We start from the raw sequence: 23847 nt of genomic DNA, 5'->3' as shown, positions 1-23847 counted from the left end.
TCTGAGCCTTTGTCAAAGCCATTCATTTGGATTGTAAATAGCTGAGACCCTAGCACTCCACTAGGCAAAGAACCTGCCACCTTGAAAATATCCCTATTCTCTGCTTCCTATCCTTAGCTAGTCCTGTAGCCATGGTAATATATTCCACCCTACCCCAACTCCATAAGCCCTTATCTTTTTTTTTAAAATTTAGATTACCCAATTATTTTTTCCAATTAAGGGGCAATTTAGAATGGCCAATCCACCTACTCTGCACATTTTTGGGTTGTGGGGGCGAAACCCACGCAGACACGGGGAGAATGTGCAAACTCCACACGGACAGTGACCCAGAGCCGGGATTGAACCTGGGACCTCAGCGCCGTGAGGCGGTTGTGCTAACCACTAGGCCACCGTGCTGCCCCTAAGCCCTTATCTTGCGTATTAATCTTTTGTGTCGCACTTTTTTGAGGATGTAAATAGTAGGTAAATAAGCCTTTAGTAAAACCCTGTTGACTTTGTCTGATCATACTATGAATTACTAAGTGCATTGTTAAGACGTACTTAAGAATAGATTCCAACATTTCCTAATGACCTGCTGCCCTGTAGTTCCCCTTTTGTCTCGCCTTCCTTTCTTCAATAGTTGTGTTACATTTGCTAACTTCTAACCCACTGGAACTGCTTTAGAATCTAGCTGCTGATCTAAAGTAGATATTTCACAGTATTAGTAGTCATGACTAAACAGCTTCTTCAAGGTAGTGTAGTGTTTCTTTTATAGTATAAATGGTGCAGGAATTCATGCTTTTAATACGTAAGTTATTTTTCTTTAATTACTGCAATAGCCAATCAAAATTGTCATCACAGATGTTGATTTATTATGAGTATTTTATTGCAAGACCTTTCACTTGCAACTTTCATCAGTACGGGATGTCCTAAAGTTTATTAGTTGTGCTTTTGAGGCGTAGTCACTGGTGTAATGTAGCGAAACAATGCAGCCAATCAGCACACGTGAGGCAAACGATGGATAAACTGTTTTTACTGATGTTGATTCAAAAATAAATATTAACCAAAATACTCTTTGAGAAATTCCTTGCTTCATTATCAATCATAAAAAATAGGAGTAGGTTATTCGGCTCCTTGAGCCTGCTCTGCGATCAGCCTTTTTATATTCATCTAGTTTAACCTTTTTAACCTTTTATCCAAAAGTTGGCGTGTACAATAGTGTAACTCCCTCTGTACTGCACCGGTGTATTTGCCTAGATTTAGATGCACCAGTTTTACGAATAGGCCCTGGAGCCGACCTTCTGACTACCACTGAGACAAGCCTGACACCTATGCTTAGACTTCAGAATTGCAGGTGCGTTATCTAATGTACTTCTGATTGAATTATCTATTTTAGGATCGATACAACCAGAGTGGAACATACCATTCCTTTAAGGGAAAATTGGGCATTACCATATTTTGCATTACAAGTTGGAGCACTCACCGGCTATCTGAAGACCAACGTTAATTCCACTATGGAGGTGAGTGTAGTGAACCGCGATATTCCAGATTTAGATTGTGTTTTGTGATGCTTACTATCTAAGTGGAAAACCTGCATATTCTTGCCGTCTTTATTTTCAACTCCTGTCTTTGACTTCCAGCACCTAGTAGCACTGCATATAACTATGATGTCGGCTACTACATATGTAGAAAGTTTTCAGCATCACACCAGGCCATTTGGCCCAGCAGAGCTATGATAGTATTTATGCTCCATTTGTGCACTTTCTCCCACCCTACTCCATCTCACCCTATCAAAATATCTTTCCTTTCCCTCGTGTACTTTTCTAACTTTCCCTTAAATGCTACTGTTCATGCATAGGGCAAATGAAAACACATGACCGATTATCAATTCCTATTGAACCTTTAGTGTACCCAATTATATATATTTTCCAATTAAGAGGCAATTTAGCATGCCCAATCCACCTAACCTGCACATCTTTGGTTTGTGGGGGTGAAGACCATGCAGACATGGGGAGAATGTGCAAACACCACATGGACAGTGACCCAGGGCCAGGATTCGAACCCGGGTCCTCAGTGCCGCAGTCCCAGTGCTATCCACTGCGCCACATGCCGCCCTTCCTATTGAAGCTTAAAAAAATTATAATACCAAGAAGGCTGGTTCTTCTGAAGAGCAGTCTGGCTTAACTTTGCAACCCTGCTTTCAATTCATAACCCTATCAGTTCTTCATCCTCAAGTGCCCATCCCAATCCTTTTTAGGAATTGTTCATGGAATCAGCTTCCACAACCTTTTCAAGGAGAGCATTCCAGAGCCTGACAACTCTGAATAAAACTCCCACCCCAGATCTTGATTTTGAATCCATGACCTCTAGTTATTGACCACTTGCCAAAGTGAATATTTTTATCCTATTCATTCCATCAAAATCTCTAATCATCTTTAAAGCCTCTATTAGGTATCTGTTAAGCTTCACGGTTCCAAAGGGAACGGACCTAACTTTTCCAACCCACGCAAACATGGGGAGAATGTGCAAACTCCACACGGACAATGACCCAGAGCCGGGATCGAACCTGGGACCTCGGCGCCGTGAGGCAACAGGGCTAACCCACTGCGCCACCGTGCTGCCACTGGAGTGGCTATTGTTGTACGACAAACGTTCAGAAAAATCCTGGTGCACCATGGGGAGAGGGGGAGGCCGTCGGGGGGGGGGGGGGGGGAAGGTTGGTGGAACGGGGGCTGTAAGACAAATCCTGGTAAACACTGGTAGGAATGAAATAAAATGAAAATCGCTTATTGTTACGAGTCGGCTTCAATTAAGTTACTGTGAAAAGCCCCTAGTCGCCACATTCCGGCGCCTGTCCGGGGAAGCTGGTACGGGAATCGAACCGTGCTGCTGGCCTGCTTGGTCTTCTTTAAAAGCCAGTGATTTAGCCGAGTGAGCTAAACCAGCCCCTAGCGGGGCTGTTGGAGGGGAAGGGGTGCTGTAGGACAAATGTTTGGATAAGTCCTGGGTGGAGGGGGGCTGCCGGGGAAGGCGGGGGGGAGGCCATAGGACAAATCCTGGTAAATCTTGGGATGAGGTGGTGCTGTTGGGGGGAGAATGTGGGGGGGGGGGGGGGGGGGCTGTCGGGGGGTGGGGAGAGGTGGGGTGGAGCTCACGGGTGGGAAAGGGGGTGGAGCTGTCGGGAGAGAGGTGGTATTCTGGGACAGAGGGCTGTCGGCAAAGTGGGGGTAGGGGGGTGTCCTGGGGCGGGGTACTATCAGAAGAGGGTGTTGTGGGGGCGAGGGGGGGTGTCGCAGGGTGGGGGGAGCGGGGTGTCGTGGGGGGCGAGGGACGTGTCGGAGGGGGGGGGGTGTCGGGGAGGAGGATGGCGGTAGAGGCGGGGGGGAGAGGGGGGGGGGGAGAGGGGGGTGTCGTGTGTGATGAGAGGGGGTTGTCCTGGATGTTGGGGTGAGTGGGGCCATGGGAGGAAGAGGGGGTGTCGTGGAGGGGGAGCGGGGTTGTGGGGGAGAGGGTCTCCGGGGGGGGGGGGGCTGTCGGCGAGAGGGGGATGTCATGGGGAGGGGTTGAAGGGGTGGATGAAAGGGTTGTGTCATGCGGGAGAGGGGTATGTCTAGGAGGCGGGGGTGTCTGTCGGGGGGAGAGGGGGTGTCTGTCGTGGGGGGAGAGGGGGTGTCTGTCGTGGGGGGAGGGGGGGTGTCTGTCGTGGGGGGAGAGGGGGTGTCTGTCGTGGGGGGAGAGGGGGTGTCTGTCGTGGGGGGAGAGGGGGTGTCTGTCGGGGGGGGAGAGGGGGTGTCTGTCGTGGGGGGAGAGGGGGTGTCTGTCGTGGGGGGAGAGGGGGTGTCTGTCGTGGGGGGAGAGGGGGTGTCTGTCGTGGGGGGAGAGGGGGTGTCTGTCGTGGGGGGAGAGGGGGTGTCTGTCGTGGGGGGAGAGGGGGTGTCTGTCGGGGGGAGAGGGGGGGTGTCTGTCGGGGGGAGAGGGGGGGTGTCTGTCGGAGGGAGAGAGGGGGTGTCTGTCGGGGGAGAGAGGGGGTGTCTGTCGGGGGGAGAGGTGGTGTCTGTCGGGGGGAGAGGGGGTGTCTGTCGGGGGAGAGGGGGTGTCTGTTGGGGGGAGAGGTGGTGTCTTCTTCTTCGGAAACTCTGTGACCCAAAGAGAGAATCTCCTGTGGCAGTCGCTGCCTCACAGCACAACCCGGCAAACCCACCCTCCCATCTTCCTTCCCTTGTTAGAGCCTGCCTACTTGTTCCGATAACCACAAAACCCTCTCACCTTGTGGGGAGAAGAACGTCCAGCGTTGCTTCCTCTCAACTGGTGCAGTCTCAGCAGTGACCACAGCTCCCATGGCACTGCTGAGGCTGAAGTGCTGCTGGCCCTCAATTGGCCGCAGCTCCATTTGCTGACCAGAAACTGTTCATCTTCAATGTACTGCCCACCTCTACCATCCGTCCTTCCCCTCTGAAATGTTCCCCCTAAATCACTTCCATTTTAAACTTTTGATTCTTGCTTTCAAACAGTTTCTCCAACATTTTTCAATCACTCTGACTTCCTCATTCCCTAATTCTACCTAGCTGTATTTCCCTCACAATTGATATTTCCTCTTCACGTAAAAACATTTTACAGTTTAGTATTTTACAATAATTAAATTAAATTAAAGTCTCCACAGTCCCCGAGAACCACAGGCTGCTTTCCCCTTTAGAGATAGAGCTGAATGGTGGTGATTTAACCTCGCCACACCTCGGGCATATCCATTGCATTCCTGTAGTACTATGTAGTACATATTATTTGTGCAATTATATACATCTTAAATTGAGATTTGTTTATAGGGTCTTGGGTAACAAAGCTAATGTTACTGTTTCTTCCTGCCCTAGATGTTTTCATATCTCCTGATGTCTGCTTCCACTTTTGCCTTTATAATGATGTGGGAGATTAGCCATTATGTATTATTTGTACAAGCCTTCAGTATTTTCCTGTTGGATTGCCTGGACCTAATTCAAAGCCGCAAGGTATGTGGAAAATGGAATATGAATTTTTAAAAATAAATTTAGCGTACCCAATTCATTTGTTTCCAATTCTGGGGCAATTTAGCATCTTCAATCCACCTATCTTGCACATCTTTCGGCGTGGGGGCGAAACCCACACATACACGGGGAGAATGTGCAAACTCCACTCGGGCAGTGACCCAGAGGCGGAATCGAACCTGGGACCTCGGCGCCGTGAGGCAGCAGGGCTAACCCTCTGCGCCACCGTGCTGCCCTCAGAATATGACTTCTTGTTGGGAATGAAAGAGTGGAAAAAGACCAAATGAAATCTATTGGAGCTGATCACAGCATCTTGACCAAGTTGTATTTTGGTAGTGGGTGGTGGTCAAGGTTAAGCAATTGCAAATTGTTTCAAATGTAATGAAGGAAAATCTTCTGTTTGTGGTATCAATGTGTCCAGCTGCAGCACCTGGGAGCTTGAGTTTCAGAGCTGGAACGGCGGCTGGGGCCACTATGGAGTAGCCGTGACTCTTGAGAGCCTCGTTGGTAGCACATTTAGAGAGGTGGGCACTCCGCAGCTGAGAGGACTTGAGGAAAGAAGGGAATGGGAGAGAAACTGGAAGGCATTCCATTTTGGAGGCTGGGTCTCCCAGGGAGTGCAGACACAGCCAAGTTTCTGGCACCACACGCAGCCTGTCTGTACAAGAGGTGGGAAAAGAGAGGGAGAGCAAAAGTAATAGGGGATTCTATAGTCAGGGGAACAGATGGGCGCTACTGTGGTGGTCAACATGACTCCAGGATGGTGTCTTCCTGGTGCCCGGGTCCGGGATGTCAGTGGATGGCTGCAGGGCATCCTGAAGGGGGAGGGTGATCAAGCAGAGATCATGGTACATGTTGGTACCAATAACATGGATAGGATGAGGACTTGCATCAAGAATTCAGGGAACTAGGCAGTAGACTTAAAAAGCAGGACCTCTCGGTTTGTAATCTCTGGATTACTCCTAGTGCCACAAGCCAGCAAGTACAGAAATGGGCGAATAACGCAGATGAATGCGTGGCTTAAGAGTTGGTGCAGGAGGGAGGGTTTTAGATTTCTGGATCACTGGAACCGTTTCTGGGGAAGGTGGGACCTGTACAAGTGGGAAGGTCTACCTCTGAACCATAGTGGGACTAACATCCTTGCTGGCGTGTTTGCTAGTGCTGTTGGGAGGAGTTTAAACTAATTCGGCAGGAGGAGGGGACACAGACTGTTAGCAGAATAGGGACACAGCATAATACAGTAAAGCAATCTAGTCAGAGGGCATACAGCTGTATTAGGTTTCAAAGGAGTAAGGCAAAGCTGAATGACCTTTACTTTAATGCTAGGAGTATTGCAGATAAAACGGGTGAGTTAAGACGAGGATGGACTTGTGGAATTGTGATATAATAGCCATCGCGGAGACATGGTTGAGGGAGGGGCAGGATTGGCAGTTCAACATCCAGGGATATGGAATCTTCAGACAAGATAGAGGAGGGGGTAAAAGTGGAGGAGATATTGCATTATTAGTTAAAGAGTCAATTACTGCATTAAGGAGGGATGATATATTGGAGGGGTTATCAAATGGTTTTGTGGGTAGCGTTTAGGAATCAAAAAGGAACAGCCCCAGGGTCTATAAATGGAATATAAATTTAGAATACCCAATTCATTTTTTCCAATTAAAGGGCAATTTAATGTAGCCAATCCACATCTTTTGGGTTGTGGGGGCGAAACCCAAGATGTCACAGGGAGAATGTGCAAACTCCACACGGACAGTGACCCAGAGCCAGGATCGAACCTGAGACCTCGGTGCCATGAGGCAGCAGTGCTAATCACTGCGCCACCGTACTGCCCTGGGATGGAACATTTTAGTTAAGAAGAGAGGTTGGATAGGCTTGGGTTGTTTTCGTTGGAGCAGAGAAGACTGAGGGGCGACCTGATTGAGATGTACAAGATTATGTGGGGCACGGACAGGGTGAATAGGGAGCAGCTGTTCCCCTTAGTTGAAGGGTCAGTCAGGAGGGGACACAAGTTCAAGGTGAGGAGCAGGATGTTTAGGGAGGAATGTAATGGAAAACCTTTTTACCCAGAGGATGGTGGCAGTCTGGAATGCACTGTCTGCGAGGGTGGCCAAGGTGGGTTGCCTCACATCCTTTGAAAAATACCTGGATGAGCACTAGGCACGCTGTAACATTCAAGGCTGTGGGCCAAGTGCTGACAAATGGGTTTAGGTAGGTAGTTCAGGTGTTTTTCATGTTAGTGCAGACTTGATGGGTCGAAGGGCCTCTTTTACACTCTATTTTCTGTGATTCTGTGAATGTGCTTGGTGATAGCCATGCCTGCACTCTGCTTTTCTGTCACGCATTCCTCTAGTTGATGTAGAATTTGGCAGTAAAAAGTAACTAAATCAGACAGACTGTGCTACACTGACTCAGAAAATGGATACATGAAAATGAAATGAAAATCGCTTATTGTCACGAGTAGGCTTCAATGAAGTTAATGTGAAAAGCCCCTAGTCGCCACATTCCGGTGCCTGTCCGGGGAGGCTGGTACGGGAATCAAACCGTGCTGCTGGCCTACCTTGGTCTGCTTTAAAAGCCAGCGATTTAGCCGAGTGAGCTAAACCAGCTGTTAACATTGCTGGGTCGGGCGGCATGTGGCACACTGGTTAGCACTGCTGCCTACGGCGCTGAGGACCCAGGTTCGAATCCCAGCACATTCTCCCCGTGTCTGCGTGGGTTTCACCCCCACAACCCAAAGATATGCAGATTAGGTGGATTGGCCGTGCTAAATTGCCCCTTAATTTGAAAAAAAAATAATTGGGCACTCTAAATTAAAAAAAAGTATTGCTGGGTCGAGCATAACAATTGTTCCAAAATCCAAAACATGTTCCATGTATTAAAACTGCCTTAATTAGTCACCCTAGCTGGAAGACTTTTGCGAATAGGTGGGTAATGGACTGCCGATATCAGACGCTCGGGCTTTGTCTGAGACTATTGGTTGTGCATCACAGGCACATAACACGGTGCAAATAATAGTGCAATTTTCCTTTCTGCAATTCTTTTTGCAGACTTGTAGAAGTTAGCAGTTGATTAGAGGTTCTTTTGTGCTGGCTGATTGGGGTAGATACAATGTCAACATAGGAGTGAAAGAATTCAGTAATTGCTTTCCTGGGCATTAACAAAAGCCTGGTGCATTTAGTTGGGTACTGTATTATTTGCTAAAGTGCAAGGATATGACTGCAGGATTGATGAAAAGTTTTAGTTTAGACCCTCCCGCCAACAGGATTTTCTGATTCCAAATGGCTCTCTGTGTTTCTCAGCCCCACCTCCACTGCGACTGGGCTGTAAAATTCCCCCCCAGTGAAACAGAAGGCTAAATTGATGGACTTTATATGATTCTCAGCAATCGGTCTGGCTCATTAATGCAGATCTTTGCAGGAATAGTTTTCTATATTCACTGACTAACTTAAATCTTTCAAATCTGACGAACCATATTCATAAGGCTGTTTTCTGATTCTTATTATCTTTATAAAGTGGTGGCAGAAAGCAAGATACATTTTAAAAAATATATAAAACCAATACAGTGCACAATAATTATTTTTGTCACCTGCCTGAATACAAATAACAAAAAGTACGAACACAATAACCAGTCATTTAACTTTCTGTATTGTGTGTGTGCAGTTTTTTTAATGTTCTTTTACTTTGGTATGGGGTAGCTACTGCAGTGGTGAAATGGTTACGGATTACCCTTGGTTTTCTCTTGCAGGTGACTGATGTATACAGGATGTATTTTGTCTGCCTTGCACTGGGATATTTTGTACAGTTCAGAAATTCTGCCTTGTTGGCTTCCCCATTGCTAAGCTTCATCGGTGGCTCGCATCTTGCAAAGTACATTCAGGTAGTAGAATATGGCTTTGAATCTTTGTCATTTATTTTTAACATTTTGTATCGAGCTGACTTCATATTTGCCAATTTTAATGAAAACAAAATATAGTAAAAAATCAGCTTTGTTGTTCTTGATGCATTGGCCTGGATTTTTATCTTAAAAGGCTGGAATCTCAAGTTGAACTATTTTCCAAAGTTACTATCCCGCCATCTGCCCGGCAGTGCCGATCTACGCTATTTTCATGGTAAGGTGGCGTGGTAAGGTTGGGGCCACTGCCTCCAGAAGCAGAACTGAAGCGGGAATGGGGGCAGACGATGACAGGGTGGGCAGTTTAGAATGCCCGCCGCCTCCATTCAGTGACCTCAGCCCAAGTTCTGTACATGTGTTAGGCACCCGAGTCCTCCCCCCTCCTTACCCTCAACCCTCCTTGCCTGTCCTCTGGGGCCCCAGCCTCCACACATCTGCGTGCTCCCTCCATACCTGCTCATTCTACAACATATCTTCCCTTGCCCACACACACAGCATGTACAGGACTCATGACCTTGATAGTAACATTGGGAAGTCTTTGAGATGCTCACGAAAACGGCAGTATAAACATATTTCCATTCAAAAAGTCAACAAAAACATGACCCTTTTAGGAGCTCATCATGCTGTCAATCAAACAAAGATCACAGTACTTTTGACAGCTGCATCAACAATCCGACTGAGCTGAACCCATTGCTGGGGTTTGGAGCACAGATGAATATTCGTAATGCGGTTCAGTTGCAAACTGGCAACAAAACCTCCATAATACATTAACAATAATGGATCAGCTGGGCAGTCAATCAAAGAACTGAACCAGCTGTTCAACTGCTTCAAAAGGTTGAGCAGGTGGCTGGCCTGTCAATCCGGATAGTCCACCATCTTTCCAGCCATTTGAAAGGCTGAACAGATCGCTTCTTGGTCTATGTAAAAGTCTAATCACAAGGCACAGCTGACGCATTGAAATCTGAATCCTGACGTTGTTGAATGCAGCAGTGCACTTTATCCACTGAATAAATTAATGCATCTGAAGACTTTATGCTTTCACAAGGCGGCACGGTGGTTAGTACTGCTGCCTCACAGCGCCAGGGACCCAGGTTCAATTCCAACCTTGGGTGACTGTGTGATGTTTGCTCATTCTCACAGTGTCTGCGTGGGTTTCCTCTGGGTACTCCGGTTTCCTCCCATAGCCCAAAGATATGCAGGTGAGGTCAATTGGCCATGCTAAAATTGTTCCTTAGTGTCCAACGGTTAGGTGGGGTTATGGGGTTACAGGGATGGGGAGGGGAATGGGCCTAAGTAGGCTGCTCTTTCAGAGGGATGGTGCAGACTCAATGGGCTGAATGGCTCCTTCTGCACTGTAGGGACTCTATGATCCTGTGAATGCTGGTCAGTCTAATGGTCACTTACCTTTTCTAAACAAAGCCTTTATCATCAATCACTGCATTTAAAACATACTTAATTTATCACACAACATCCCATTATGATACATAAAGTTGTCAACACTGTTTGAACTTAATCAACTCGGGGCAACACTGTGGCACAGTGGTTAGCACTGCTGCCTCACGGCGCCATGGTCCCAGGTTCGATCCTGGCTCTGGGTCACTGTCCGTGTGGAGTTTTCACATTCTCCCGGTGTTTGCGTGGGTTTTGCCCTCACAACCCAAAAGATGTGCAGGGTAGGTGGATTGGCCATGCTAAATTGCCCCTTAATTGGAAAAATGAATTGGGTACTCTAAATTTATTTTTTAAGAAGTCCCAACTCCAGAATAAATGACACCTCAGAAGTGCCGTGAACCATTTCAACCACCATCACAGGCCAGACTTCATGAAAATAGTGAGAAGTCTAAAATGCCCACCCCCCTACAATAGAGTAGGCAAAGGTGGGATTGTTGCATGCAAGCTGGCTATCTGCACAATTGGGTCATGCCTGCCATATTTATATATGCTGCAGAACTCCGTTCTGACATGACCAAGGCATGAAAATCCAACCGAGTATTTTGAATAAGGTTGATATTTTAAGCAGTCAGATTCTCTTTATGAAATAGAAATAGCTTAAGATGTTCTGAGGTGTGACACAACCATTTTAATACTGATTAATTTAACTCTTTCTTTCACAGCAAAACCTTAAGAAAGGCCACTTTGTAGCCAGGCTGATGAAATTGTTGCTTCATTTCTACTTGGTTTTCACAGTTTCAGTCACTTTAAATCTTGTAATAAAGGTATGTATGATCTCCAGCAACCGGGTATGTGGATTTTATTATTTTTTCTTAATTTTTATAAATTATTATTTTGCACTTCATTTTTATTTATTTCAGTAAGACTTCGGGCCAAATAACTTACTTTTGTCCCAAAGTCCTATATTCTTTTTTTTCTTGGAAATGTTTTTTATTGAGTTTTCATTTTTTATATCCAACAAATTATTAGAAAAAAAAACACGCAAAAATTAACATGTATATTTACAGGTAAGCATCTTCATAATAACAACGGTGGCCGCCCCCTTTAACCGGCATACATATTTTACATTCCCCAATATGGCCGAGGCACATGTTTATAGGCTTTATTTACAATTTGGTTTTGGGCCTTAGCTTGCCATCAGGCTGTCGCTTGCGGCTTTGTCCTTCCTTTTTTTTAGAATAATTTTTATTCAAGTTTTCAACAACAAATTTTATCACAACAGAGAAAAACAGTAACCCCTCCCCTCCAATACAAAAACAATGAATTAACAAGAAAAATAAATAAGCGTAAAACCGTGAGAACAAACCCCCATAACGAACCCGTAGCCCTTCCCCCCCCCCCCCCCCCCCCCCAGCTACCTTCCCCCGATTCCCGTCCATTTTCCCCTGATTCTTGGCCACCCGACTATTCTTTCTCTTGTTCGTTGGCCACAAACAGGTCCCGGAACAATTGCATGAATGGCTCCCACATTCTGTGGAAGCCGTCGCCTGACCCTCGGATGGCAAATTTGATTTTCCCCATTTGGAGAGATTCTGAGAGGTTGGACAGCCAGTCTGCAGCTCTGGGTGGTGCTGCTGACCGCCAGCCAAACAGGATTCTACGGCGGGCGATCAGGGAGGCAAAGGCAAGGGCGTCCGCCCTCCTCCCCAGGAATAGATCTGGCTGGTCTGAAACCCCGAAGACTGCCACTATTGGGCATGGCTCCATCCTCACCCCCGCCACTTTGGACATAGCCTCGAAGAAGGCTGTCCAGTACTCCACAAGTCTGGGGCAAGACCAGAACGTGTGGGCGTGGTTGGCCGGGCCTCTTTGGCACCGTTCACATCTGTCCTCCACCTCTGGGAAGAACCTACTAAGTCCTATATTCTTAATGGCATGTCCCTCTTGCAGATAAAAATTTCTGTTCAGTTGCATGGCAAACGTTATGAGAAACTGTCTAAGTACTTAAGAAATGAGAATGTTTCTGAGTATAATTTCTGGCAAAAATTACTGAAATAGTGAAACATTAAAAAAAAAATTTAATTTAATTTTTTAAAATTTTTTATTTATTTATTTTATTTAAAAAATTTTTTTTTAGAGTACCCAATTCATTTTTTTCTAATTAAGGGGCAATTTTAGCGTGTTCAATCCACCTACCTTGCACATCTTTGGGTTGTGGGGGCGAAACCCACGCAAACACGGGGAGAATGTGCAAACTCCACACGGACAGTGACCCAGAGCCGGGATTGAACCTGGGACCTCGGCACCGTGAGGCAACAAGGCTAACCCACTGCGCCACCGTGCTGCCCGAAATAGTGAAACATAAAGAAACAAACCTATTTCAGAGTGATGGAGCAAGAAGTTATACGAGCCTCTTCTTCGAATGGATTATATACTCTTCCCAGTTCATTGAATCTCACTTTAGAAGATAAATACCTATGTTTCTTATTCACTCAAGGGGTTTGGGCTTTGCTGACTAGGCCAGCATTCATTGCCCATACTAATTGCCCTTGAGATGGTGTTGGAGAACTGCCTTCTTGAACCACTGCAGTCCATATGGTGTAGGTACACCTACAGTGCTGTTAGGGAAGAAGTTCCATGATTATGACCCAGGGTCAGTGAAGCAATGGAGATTTATTTCCAAGTCAGGGTGCTTAGTGACTTGGAGGCAAACTTGCAGGTGGTGGTGTTCTCAAACATCTGCTGCTCTTGTCCTTTTTGATGGTAGTAGTCATGGGTTTGGAAGGAGTTGTCTAAGGAGCTTTGGTGAGTCCCTGCAGAGCATCTTGTAGATGGTACACACAGCTGCTATTGTGCGTCGGTGGTGGAGGGAGTGAATGTTTGTGGAAGGGATGCAAATCAAGTGGGCTGCTTTGTTCTGGATGGTGTTGAGCTTCTTGCGTGTTGTTGGAGTTGCACTCATCCAGGCAAGGGGAGAGTACAGTAGTCCCCCGTTATACCGCGCTCCGCAATACCGCGGTTCGCGATATACCGCGGGGGGCTTATGGACCCCAACTGTCAGTTGTGTCAATTTCAGCGGCCGGCTGATTATTTCAGTGAGAGAGCAGCTTCCCTCTCTGGATCAAAGTGAGCCGGCCGCTGAAATTGACACTGCCGGCTGCTCTCTCCCTCCAATCAGAAACATTAAAACTTAAAAGTTGGATTGGAGGGAGAGAGCAGCCGGCAGTGTCAATTTCAGCGGCCGGCTCACTTTGATCCAGAGAGGGAAGCTGCTCTCTCATTGAAACAATCAGCCGGCCGCTGAAATTGACACTGCCGAGGGGGGGGGCGAGTGTTGGGGGGGAGAAGAGGGGGGGGCGGGTGTTGGGGGGGGGGGGGGAGAAGAGGGGGGGCGGGTGTTGGGGGGGGGGGGCAGATCAAAGTGAGCCGGCCGCTGAAATTTTAATTGGATCCACGATGGGGGTTTTAAATTTATTTAAAAATCTATGCTAGCGCTTCCCATTGTGAGTCTACGGGGGTCTGACCTCTCCCCCCGCCCCCCCGTAGACTCTCAATGGGAAGCGCATGCATAGATTTTTAAATAAATTTAAAACCCCCATCGTGGATATCCGCGGCTCGGATACAACGCGGGTGGCTGTCTTGGACCCCAACACCCGCGTTATAAAGGGGGACTACTGTATTCCACCACATTCCTGATTTATGCCTTGTAGACTGTGGACAGGTTTTGGGGAATCAGGAGGTAAGTTTCTCACTGCAGGATTCCCAGTCTCTGTCTCGCTCTTGTAGCCACAGCATTAATATGGCTAGTCCAGTTAAGTTTCTGGTCAGTGGTAACCCCCGGATGTTGATAGTGGGGGAATTCAGTGATAGTAATGCCATTGAATGTCAAGGGTTAGATTGTCTCTTGTTGGAGGTGATAATTGCCTGCTACTTGTCAGCCCAAGCCTGGATATTGTCCAGATCTTGCTGCATTTCGGCACAGATTGCTTCAGTATCTGAGGATTCGCGAATGGTGTACATCAGCGAACATTCCCACTTCTGACCTTATAATGGAAGGAAGATCATTGATGAAGCAGCTGAAGATGGTTCGGCCTAGGATACTGCAATACTCTCTTGAACTCATAACATATCAATGAAAACCGCAGCGCATCAAACAAATATTGTAATCTATAATATTCAACCGACTGATTGCATTTGGCAGATGAGGACCCTGTGATTTCAAGGAACTGGTGTAATCATTACATTGCATTTATCTTTTTGCACTGCTATTTTGCTCATGACAGTGGTCTGGGTGGGAACCATGCACTTTGCAAGAGCAAATCAATGTTAGAAAGGGGGAGATTAGTGTAGAGTAGGAGGGATAAATAGGCGGGTAGTGTCGATGGGCGAGGAGCGGGCTTGTGCAGTATGGTTTGATTGAAGTATTGATTTTACGTTGATGTTTGCACATTTTTGCCTTTTTTGCTTTTTTTTTTGTTGTTATCTGTAACTGTTTACAATGCCGAAAAATACCTCAATAAAATTGTTTGATAAAAAAAATCAATGTTAGGAAGTTAATTTAAAGATGATGAAATCCAATGGTGGTGAAATAGTAGGTAATTTCTCTATTGGCTGCAAAGTAGATACTGGGCTGGATTCTCTGGCCCCACTAGCTGCATGTTTCTCACGGCATGCTGTTCACTGGCAATGGGATTCTCTGTTCCCACAGCTGCCAATGGGATTTCCCATTGAAGCATCCATGCTGCTGGGAAACCTGTGATGAAGGGGGTTTGCTGGCGGGAACAGAGAATCTCGACGGCTGGAGAATTCTGGCCACTGTGTCGGTCTTTGCCTATTTCTTGTAGATCTTTGTTTGCCACTATGATTGTTTGTCACTCTGATTGTGACTTCAACCTTGGAATTCATCATTTCTGTTGATTTCAATATTCACAGAAAATGGTCCCCCAAGAAGAAAATGAGCACATAATAAAGTTTTTTGAAGCAAAATTTGACTTGAATACGACAAGGTACGTTTGAACTTTTTACTTTTTAAGGTTTTTTTTTGGATAAATATTTTGGTGCTGCAAAATAGATTTAGTGAGTTTCAAATTGAGCTTTAACCATTACAATACGGATGCTATCTTGTTGTGCTTCAAAGTAAATCCGAGAATGCTTTACATGAATTAGTTGGTCTTGGTCAGTATGATTGTAGAGTTGTTACAGTTGATTTCACTGTCCTGTCAAGAGATAAAGTTGGTTCGGACTCCCACTCTTGACTGCTGTCCAGCATTCTGCTGTGAACATTTGGATGTGTATGGTGTACAAAGACACACCACGCTTGGCCATGATGCCCTCACAATGCCAATGTTCATTGTCAAAGTTGACGATGGTGTAAGTCAACTTTGCAAGAATTGAAACCAGCACCTATTAAAATAGTACCAGAAAAATAGGAATGTAGAGGACAGTAAAAGGCCTTTTTTTTAGACCATTTGGCAAGTTCCAAAATTGCAACAACATTTAGATGGTGTGAGGCAAAAATATGCAGAGGAAAATTATTAATGCTGTGTGGTTGTCCATTCCAAAATAGGTAGTGCTCATGGTATAATTGTTACATGTTCCTAAAACGAGAATATGTAACCCATCTTCAAAAACCCCCACTAAACTGAATGCTTTTCAAGAATGTTCTTGCACAAACATCAATGAAATTTAAAGAATCATGGGAAAGATCAGAACCAGCTTAAATGGGGAATTATATGGCTTAAATGGCCATAAAATTATTGCCAAAAAATGACACATTTGCCTTGCATTAATTTGCAGCCCCAAACCAGTAAACTAAAGATGTATCAGCCCCCCAAAAATGATCTAAAATAAATGCTACTGCAAATTGAAAAAACGAGGCAGAAACAAGGAATTATCCCCCCTTAACAAAATAATACATATTAACAAGCACCTTAACCCCAATGCCTGAGACAACATTCTTAATTATACCTCACTACTGGTGAACCTCCACCCCCAACTGCGCAAGCGTTTCACAGCACAGCCACCGACACAAATATGGGTACCAGATCCCATATCACGACGGGATGTGTACCGGATACAGGAATTTTCTGGATTTTCTGTCCTGGCTGGGTGGGAGAATGGGATAACTTTAAGATGGGCAGATTTCTCCACTGAGCTGCACCCAGCTGGGTTGGGGAAAGGAAGGAATGCGGACCAGGCCGGCTTCCACATCTAAGAGCAGGAGATCAGTGCATTGCAACCCAGCTATGATGGCGAAGAATGCCTGATGGGGTGGGAGTTTTAAGGGCAGGTTTTCTGGTCCTCTGGATTTTGGAATGCCGGATATTTGGTACTGGACCTGGTATACTAGTGAGGGTGTTTTCCATTTCCCACTGCTGAAAGGAAATAAAACACTGACCCTTTTGTAGTACTGAGGCAAAGGCTGATTGACATATGTCTCCACCACCACCACTTCGCCACCTTCCCTTGCTCCTCTTTCATAAGAACATAACATAAGAACTAGGAGCAGGAGTAGACCATCTGGCCCTTCGAGCCTGCTCCGCCATTCAATGAGATCATGGCTGATCTTTTGTGGACTCAGCTCCACTTTCCGGCCCGAACACCATAACCCTTAATCACTTTATTCTTCAAAAGACTATCTATCTTTATCTTAAAAACATTTAATGTAGGAGCCTCAACTGCTTCACTGGGCAAGGAATTCCATAGATTCACAACCCTTTGGGTGAAGAAGTTCCTCCTAAACTCAGTCCTAAATCTACTTCCCCTTATTTTGAGGCTATGCCCCCTAGTTCTGCTTTCACCCACGAGTGGAAACAACCTGCCCCCATCTATCCTATCTATTCCCTTCATAATTTTATATGTTTCTATAAGATCCCCCCTCATCCTTCTAAATTCCAACGAGTACAGTCCTAGTCTACTCAACCTCTCCTCGTAATCCAACCTCTTCAGATCTGGGATTAACCTAGTGAATCTCCTCTGCACACCCTCCAGCGTCAGTACGTCCATTCTCACGCAAGGAGACCAAAACTGAACACAATACTCCAGGTGTGGCCTCACTAACACCTTGTACAATTGTAGCATAACCTCCCTAGTCTTAATCTCCATCCCTCTAGAAATGAAGGACAAAATTCCATTCGCCTTCCTACTCACCTGTTGCACCTGTAAAGTAACTTTTTGCAACTCATGCACTAGCACACCCAGGTCTCTCTGCACAGCAGCATGTTTTAATATTTTATCATTTAAATAATAATCCCTTTTGCTGTTATTCCTACCAAAATGGATAACGTCACATTTGTCATCATTGTATTCCATCTGCCAGACCCTAGCCTATTCACTTAACCTATCCAAATCCCTCTGCAGACTTCCGGTATCCTCTGCACTTTTTGCTTTACCACTCATCTTAGTCTCGTCTGCAAACTTGGACACATTGCCTTTGGTCCCCAACTCCAAATCATCTATGTAAATTGTGAACAATTGTGGGCCCAACACTAATCATTGAAGGACATCACTAGCTACTGATTGCCAACCAGAGAAACACCCATTAATCCCCACTCTTTGCTTTCTATCAATTAACCAATCCTCTATCCATGCGACTACTTTACCCTTAATACCATTCATCTTTATCTTATGCAGCAACCTTTTGTGTGGCACCTTGTCAAAGGCTTTCTGGAAATCCAGATATACAACATCCATTGGCTCACCGTTATCTACCGCACTGGTAATGTCCTCAAAAAATTCCACTAAATTAGTTAGGCACGACCTTCCCATGCTACGTCAACCCAATGGGACAACTTCCATCCAGATGCCTCGCTATTTCTTCCTTGATGATAGATTCCAGCATCTTCCCTACTACTGAAGTTAAGCTCACTGGCCCATAATTACCCACTTTCTGCCTACCTCCTTTTTTAAACAGTGGTGTCACGTTTGCTAATTTCCAATCCGCCGGGACCACCCCAGAGTCTAGTGAATTTTGGTAAATTATCACGAGTGCATTTGCAATTTCCCTAGCCATCTCTTTGAGCACTCTGGGATGCATTCCACCAGGGCCAGGAGACTTGTCTACCTTTAGCCCCATTAGCTTGCCCATCACTACCTCCTTAGTGATAACAATTATCTCGAGGTCCTCACTTGTCATTCCCTCATTTCCATCAGTCACTGGCATGTTATTTCTGTCTTCCACTGTGAAGACCGACCCAAAAAACCTGTTCAGTTCCTCAGCCATTTCCTCATCTCCCATTATTTTTTTTATTTAAAAAAAAATAAATTTAGTGTACCCAATCATTTTTCCAATTAAGGGGCAATTTAGAGCGGCCAATCCACTTAGCCTGCACATTTTTGGGTTGTGAGGACGAAACCCACGCAAACACGGGGAGAATGTGCAAACTCCACACGGACAGTGACCCAGAGCCGGGATCGAACCTGGGACCTCAGCGCTGTGAGACAGCAGTGCCAACCAACTGCACCACCGTGCTGCCCATCTCCCATTATTAAATCTCCCTTCTCATCCTCTAAAGGACCAATATTTACCTTAGCCACTCTTTTTTGTTTTATATATTTGTATAAGCTTTTACTGTCTGTTTTTATGTTCTGAGGAAGTTTGCTCTCATAATCTATCTTAGTCTTTATAGCTTTTTTAGTAGCTTTCTGTTGCCCCCTAAAGATTTCACAGTCATTCAGTCTCCCAATAATCTTTGCCACTTTTTGTATACTTTTTCCTTCAATTTGATACTCTCCCTTATTTCCTTAAATATCCACGGTCGATTTTCCCTCTTTCTACCGTCCTTCCTTTTTGTTGGTATAAACCTTTGCTGAGCACTGTGAAAAATCGCTTGGAAGGTTCTCCACTGTTCCTCAACTGTTTCACCATAAAGTCTTTGCTCCCAGTCTATCTTAGCTAGCTCTTCTCTCATCCCATTGTAATCCCCTTTGTTTAAGCACAAAACACTAGTATTTAATTTTACCTTCTCACCCTCCATCTGTATTTTAAATTCCACCATATTGTGATCGCTCCTTCCGAGAGGATCCCTAACTAGGAGATCATTAATCAATCCTGTCTCATTACACAGGACCAGATCTCGGACCGCTTGTTCCCTCGTAGGTTCCATTACATACTGTTCTAGGAAACTATCGTGGATACATTCTATAAACTCCTCCTCAAGGCTGCCTTGACCGACCTGGTTAAACCAATCGACATGTAGATTAAAATCCCCCATGATAACTGCTGTACCATTTCTACATGCATCGTTATTTCTTTGTTTATTGGCTGCCCCACCGTAATGTTACTATTTGGTGGCCTATAGACTACTCCTATCAGTGACTTTTTTGCCTTACTATTCCTGATTTCCACCCAAATGGATTCAACCTTGTCCTCCATAGCACCGATGTCATCCCTTACTATTGCCCGGATGTCATCCCTAAATAACAGAGCTACACCAACTCCCTTACCATCCACTCTGTCTTTCCGAATAGTTTGATACCCTTGGATTTTTAACTCCCAGTCGTGACCATCTTTTAACCATGTTTCAGTAATGGCCGCTAAATGATAGTCATTCACGATGATTTTGCCATCAACTCATTTACCTTATTCCAAATACTACGAGCATTCAGGTAAAGTACACTTATGTTGCCTTTTATACCTCTGTTTTGAATCTTAACACCTTGATCAGTAACCTCTCCTAACTTATTTTTCCTCTTAACTTTTCTCCTAATTTTCCTTGTCGTTGAACCCATATCTTCATGTAACAACCTGCTGCGTCAATTTCGATTTACGTTTTTACTTCCTGTTTTATTCCTTTTAGTATTACTGGACCTATTCACTGAGCTCCCCTCAGTCACTGTACCTTGTACTGTTGCCCTTTTTTATTTTTGACTATGGCTTCTCTGCATTACACTTTCCCCCTTACTGTCTTTTCTTTCTGTCACTGTTTTACTACCTTCCGACTTCCTGCATCGGTTCCGAGCCCCCGCCACATTAGTTTCAACACTCCCTAACCGCTCTAGCAAATATCCCCCAAGGACATCAGTTCCAGACCTGCCCAGGTGTAATCCGTCCCGTTTGTACAGGTCCCAACTCCCCCAGAACTGGTCCCAGTGCCCCAGGAATCTGAAACCCTCCCCTTGACACCATTCCTTCAGCCACGTATTCATCCTATATATCCTGCCATTTCTACTCTGACTAGCACGTGGCACCCGTAGTAATCCTGAGATCACTACCTTTTGAGGTCCGATTTCTTAATTTCCTTCCTAGCTCCCTGTATTCTGCTTTTAGGACCTAATCCCTTTTTTTACCTATGTCGTTTGTACCAATGTGTACCACGACCACTGGCTGTTCACCCTTCCCCTCCAGAATGTCCTGTACCCACTCTGAGATATCCTTTACCCTAGCACCAGGGAGGCAACACCCCATCCTGGAGTCTTGTTTGCGGCCACAGAAACGCTTGTCGATTCCCCTTAAAATTGAATCCCCTATAACTATTGCACCGTCACACTTATCGCCCCTCCCCTCTACAGCAGAACCAACCGTGGTGCCACGTGTTTGGCTGTTGCTGTTTTCCCCTGCGAGGCCATTCCCTTTTACAGTATCCAAAGCGGTATATCTGTTCTGCAGGGGAATGGCCACAGGAGATTCCTGCACCACCTGCCTCACTCTCTTGCTCTGTCTGGTGGTCACCCATTCCCTTCCTGCCTGCGGAGTCAGAGCCTGCAGTGTGACCACCTCTCTATACGTGCTATCCACGATGCTCTCCGACTCGCGGATGCTCCACAGTATCTCCGAGTAACTGCTCCAGCTCTGAAACTCGAGCTTCCAGGAGCTGCAACTGGAGACACTTCCTGCACACGCTGACCCTGGGGACTGGAACTGTCCCCAGCCTGCCACATGGAGCAAGAGGAGCAGACCACGCCTTGGAGCTGTCCTGCCATGATTTATTCCTTTAAATTAAACCTTTGAAATTAAACTTTAGACAAAGGTTTTTGTTTGAGATTAAATCCAATCCCCGTGTACGATTTAATTAGATTTAAAAAAAAAACAACTGAGTTGTTATCCCTCTTGATCTGACAAAAAATTAAAAATAGTTATTCAGTTGAAATGAAAAATGTTATTTATATAAAAATTAAAAATAATAATTTAAATCAACCCAAAATAGTTATTTAAGTCAAATAAAAATAGTAATTCAAATCAGCTTAAAAATGGTAATCTTACTTTTCTCTCCACCGTGGGACGAGGCAGGGATGTCCTATGTACCCCCTGCTGTTTGTACTTGCGATTGAGGCGTTGGCCATCGCATTAAGACGTTCGGGAGCATGGAAAGGAATAGTTGGAGGGGGGGGGAGATAGAGCATAGGGTGTCCTTATATGCCGACAACTTGCTGCTGATTGTGTCGGAACCGAGTGTGTCGATAGGGGGAATATTGGAGCTACTGCGAGTATTTGGGTCTTTCTCGGGGTACAAGCTGAACCTGGACAAGAGTGAGTTTTTTGTGGTGTGTCAACCAGGGGTGGGGGCAGCGGTGGGGGAGCTGCCGTTCCGTAGGGCAGGGGCTCACTTTAGGTATTTGGGGGTGCAGGTTGCCCGGGGGTGGGGGAGGCTTCGCAGGTACAATATCACTAGTTTGGTGGGGAGAGTGAAAGCTGATCTGGCAAGGTGAGATGGTCTCCCTCTGTCACTGGCTGGTCGGGTGCAGGCGGTTAAAATGAATGGGTTGCCGCGATTTCTGTTTAGTTTTTAATGCCTACCGATTTTCGGAGATTGAGGGAAGGATTACCTCGTTCATATGGGGAGGGAAATTGGCCAGAGTGAGGAAGGTGCTGCTACAGAGGGGAAGGCAGGCAGGGGGTTTGGGTCTCCCGAACCTGAAGTACTACTATTGGGCGGCAAATGTGGAGACGGTGCAGGGCTGGGTCAGAGGGGTTGATTCCCAGTGGGTCAGAATGGAGGAGAATTTGTGCAGGGGGTCGGGACTGAAAGCACTAGCAACAGCGCCGCTCCTGATAGCCCCGGGAAAGACTCAGGGAGTCCGGTAATAATAGCTTCATTGAAAATCTGGAGGCAGTTTCGCCAACACTTCGGGTTGGGGGCAGGGTCATGGGAAATGTCGATTCGGGGGAACCACAGATTTGAGCCAGGGAGGTGGGATGGAAGTTTTCAGGAATGGGAAGAGAAGGGGATTAGGATGCTAAAAGATTTGTTTCTTGGGGGTTGGTTTGCAGGATTGAAGGAGCTGGAAGTGAAGTATGGGCTGGAGCAGGGAGAAATGTTTTTGATACATGCAGGTTTGAGATTTTGCCAGGAAGGGGATACAGAGCTTTCCGGAGGAACCGGCCTCCACATTGCTGGAGGAGGTGCTGACGACAAGGGGACTGGCGAAGGGGGTAGTGTCAGCGGTGGACGGAGCTATTTTGGAAGAGGATAAGGCACCACTGGAAGGGATCAAAGCAAAGTGGGAGGAAGAGTTGGGATAGGTTATAGAGGAGGGGATCTGGTGAATGCCTCCACCTCATGTGCGAGATTGGGGCTGATACAGCTGAAGGTGGTGTACAGGGCACACCTCACGAGGGCGAGGATGAGCCGATTCTTTGAACGGGTAGAAGATGTGTGTGAACGTTGTGGGGGGGGGCCCGCTAATCACGTTCATATGTTTTGGTCCTGTCCAAAGCTAGGGGAGTACTGGAAGGAGGTTATAGGGTAATTTCCAAGGTGGTGCACGTGAAACTGTACCCGGGTCCCCGGGAGGCCATATTCGGGGTGTCGGACCAGCCAGGGTTGGAAACCGGTGCGGAGGCAGATATCGTAGCCTTCGCCTCGTTGATTGCCTAAAGGCGGATCCTGATAGGTTGGAGAGCAGCCTCTCCACCTTGTGCCCTGGCGGGGCGGGGGGACCTGTTGTAATACTTGACCCTTGAGAAGGTTAAGTTTGAACTGAGGGGAAGGACGGGGGGGGGTCTACAAGTCTCATAGAATTTACAGTGCAGTGTGCACTCTACCCAAGGTCAACACCGCCACCCTATCCCCATAACCCAGTAACCCCACCCAACACTAAGGGCAATTTTGGACACTAAGGGCAATTTAGCATGGCCAATCCACCTAACCTGCACATCATTGGACGATGTGGGAGGAAACCGGAGCACCCGGAGGAAACCCACGCACACACGGGGAGGATGTGCAGACTCCGCACAGACAGTGACCCAAGCCGGAATCGAACCTGGGACCCTGGAGCTGTGAAGCAGTTGTGCTATCCACAATGCTACCGTGCTGCCCCATGGGCATGGGCATTATTCATTATGCACTTTCATGAACTGGATAACATCGAACATTAGTTGGGGGGGGGGATGGATGGGAGGAATTGGGGGGAGAGGGGGCTGTGTCTAGTAAGGGTGACTATGGGTAATTCCTGATTCCTTTTTGTCATTTGTTTATGTATACATGCGGGCTGATGTTTGGGGGTTGGTGGAAGGATGGGATCATTGTTATTGTTATGGGGATTGACATTTGTTACTGATTATTGTTTATTGTTGGTGGGTGTAAATTCGGGAGAAAATGTGCAAAAGGACAATAAAAATATTTATTTAAA

General features: G+C 46.1%; 1 protein-coding gene across 4 annotated transcripts in view; it reads left to right on the top strand.

Moving 5' to 3' along the window:
* LOC119972393 (probable C-mannosyltransferase DPY19L4) overlaps positions 1 to 23847 on the top strand; it is a 107300-nt gene that overhangs the window by 39674 nt on the left and 43779 nt on the right. For all 4 annotated transcript variants that reach the window (XM_038809002.1, XM_038809005.1, XM_038809004.1 and 1 more), the window contains exons 7-11: positions 1376 to 1499; positions 4845 to 4979; positions 8740 to 8871; positions 11001 to 11102; positions 15211 to 15284. In XM_038809002.1, the coding sequence (XP_038664930.1) occupies positions 1376 to 1499; positions 4845 to 4979; positions 8740 to 8871; positions 11001 to 11102; positions 15211 to 15284 (567 nt within the window). The remainder of the gene's footprint in view (positions 1 to 1375; positions 1500 to 4844; positions 4980 to 8739; positions 8872 to 11000; positions 11103 to 15210; positions 15285 to 23847) is intronic.

Source organism: Scyliorhinus canicula, chromosome 10 (genome assembly GCF_902713615.1).
Source record: "Scyliorhinus canicula chromosome 10, sScyCan1.1, whole genome shotgun sequence".
Classification (NCBI taxonomy): domain Eukaryota; kingdom Metazoa; phylum Chordata; class Chondrichthyes; order Carcharhiniformes; family Scyliorhinidae; genus Scyliorhinus; species Scyliorhinus canicula.
The sequence above is the reverse complement of the archived record's forward strand: the minus strand, read 5'-3'. Positions and strand labels throughout refer to the sequence as shown.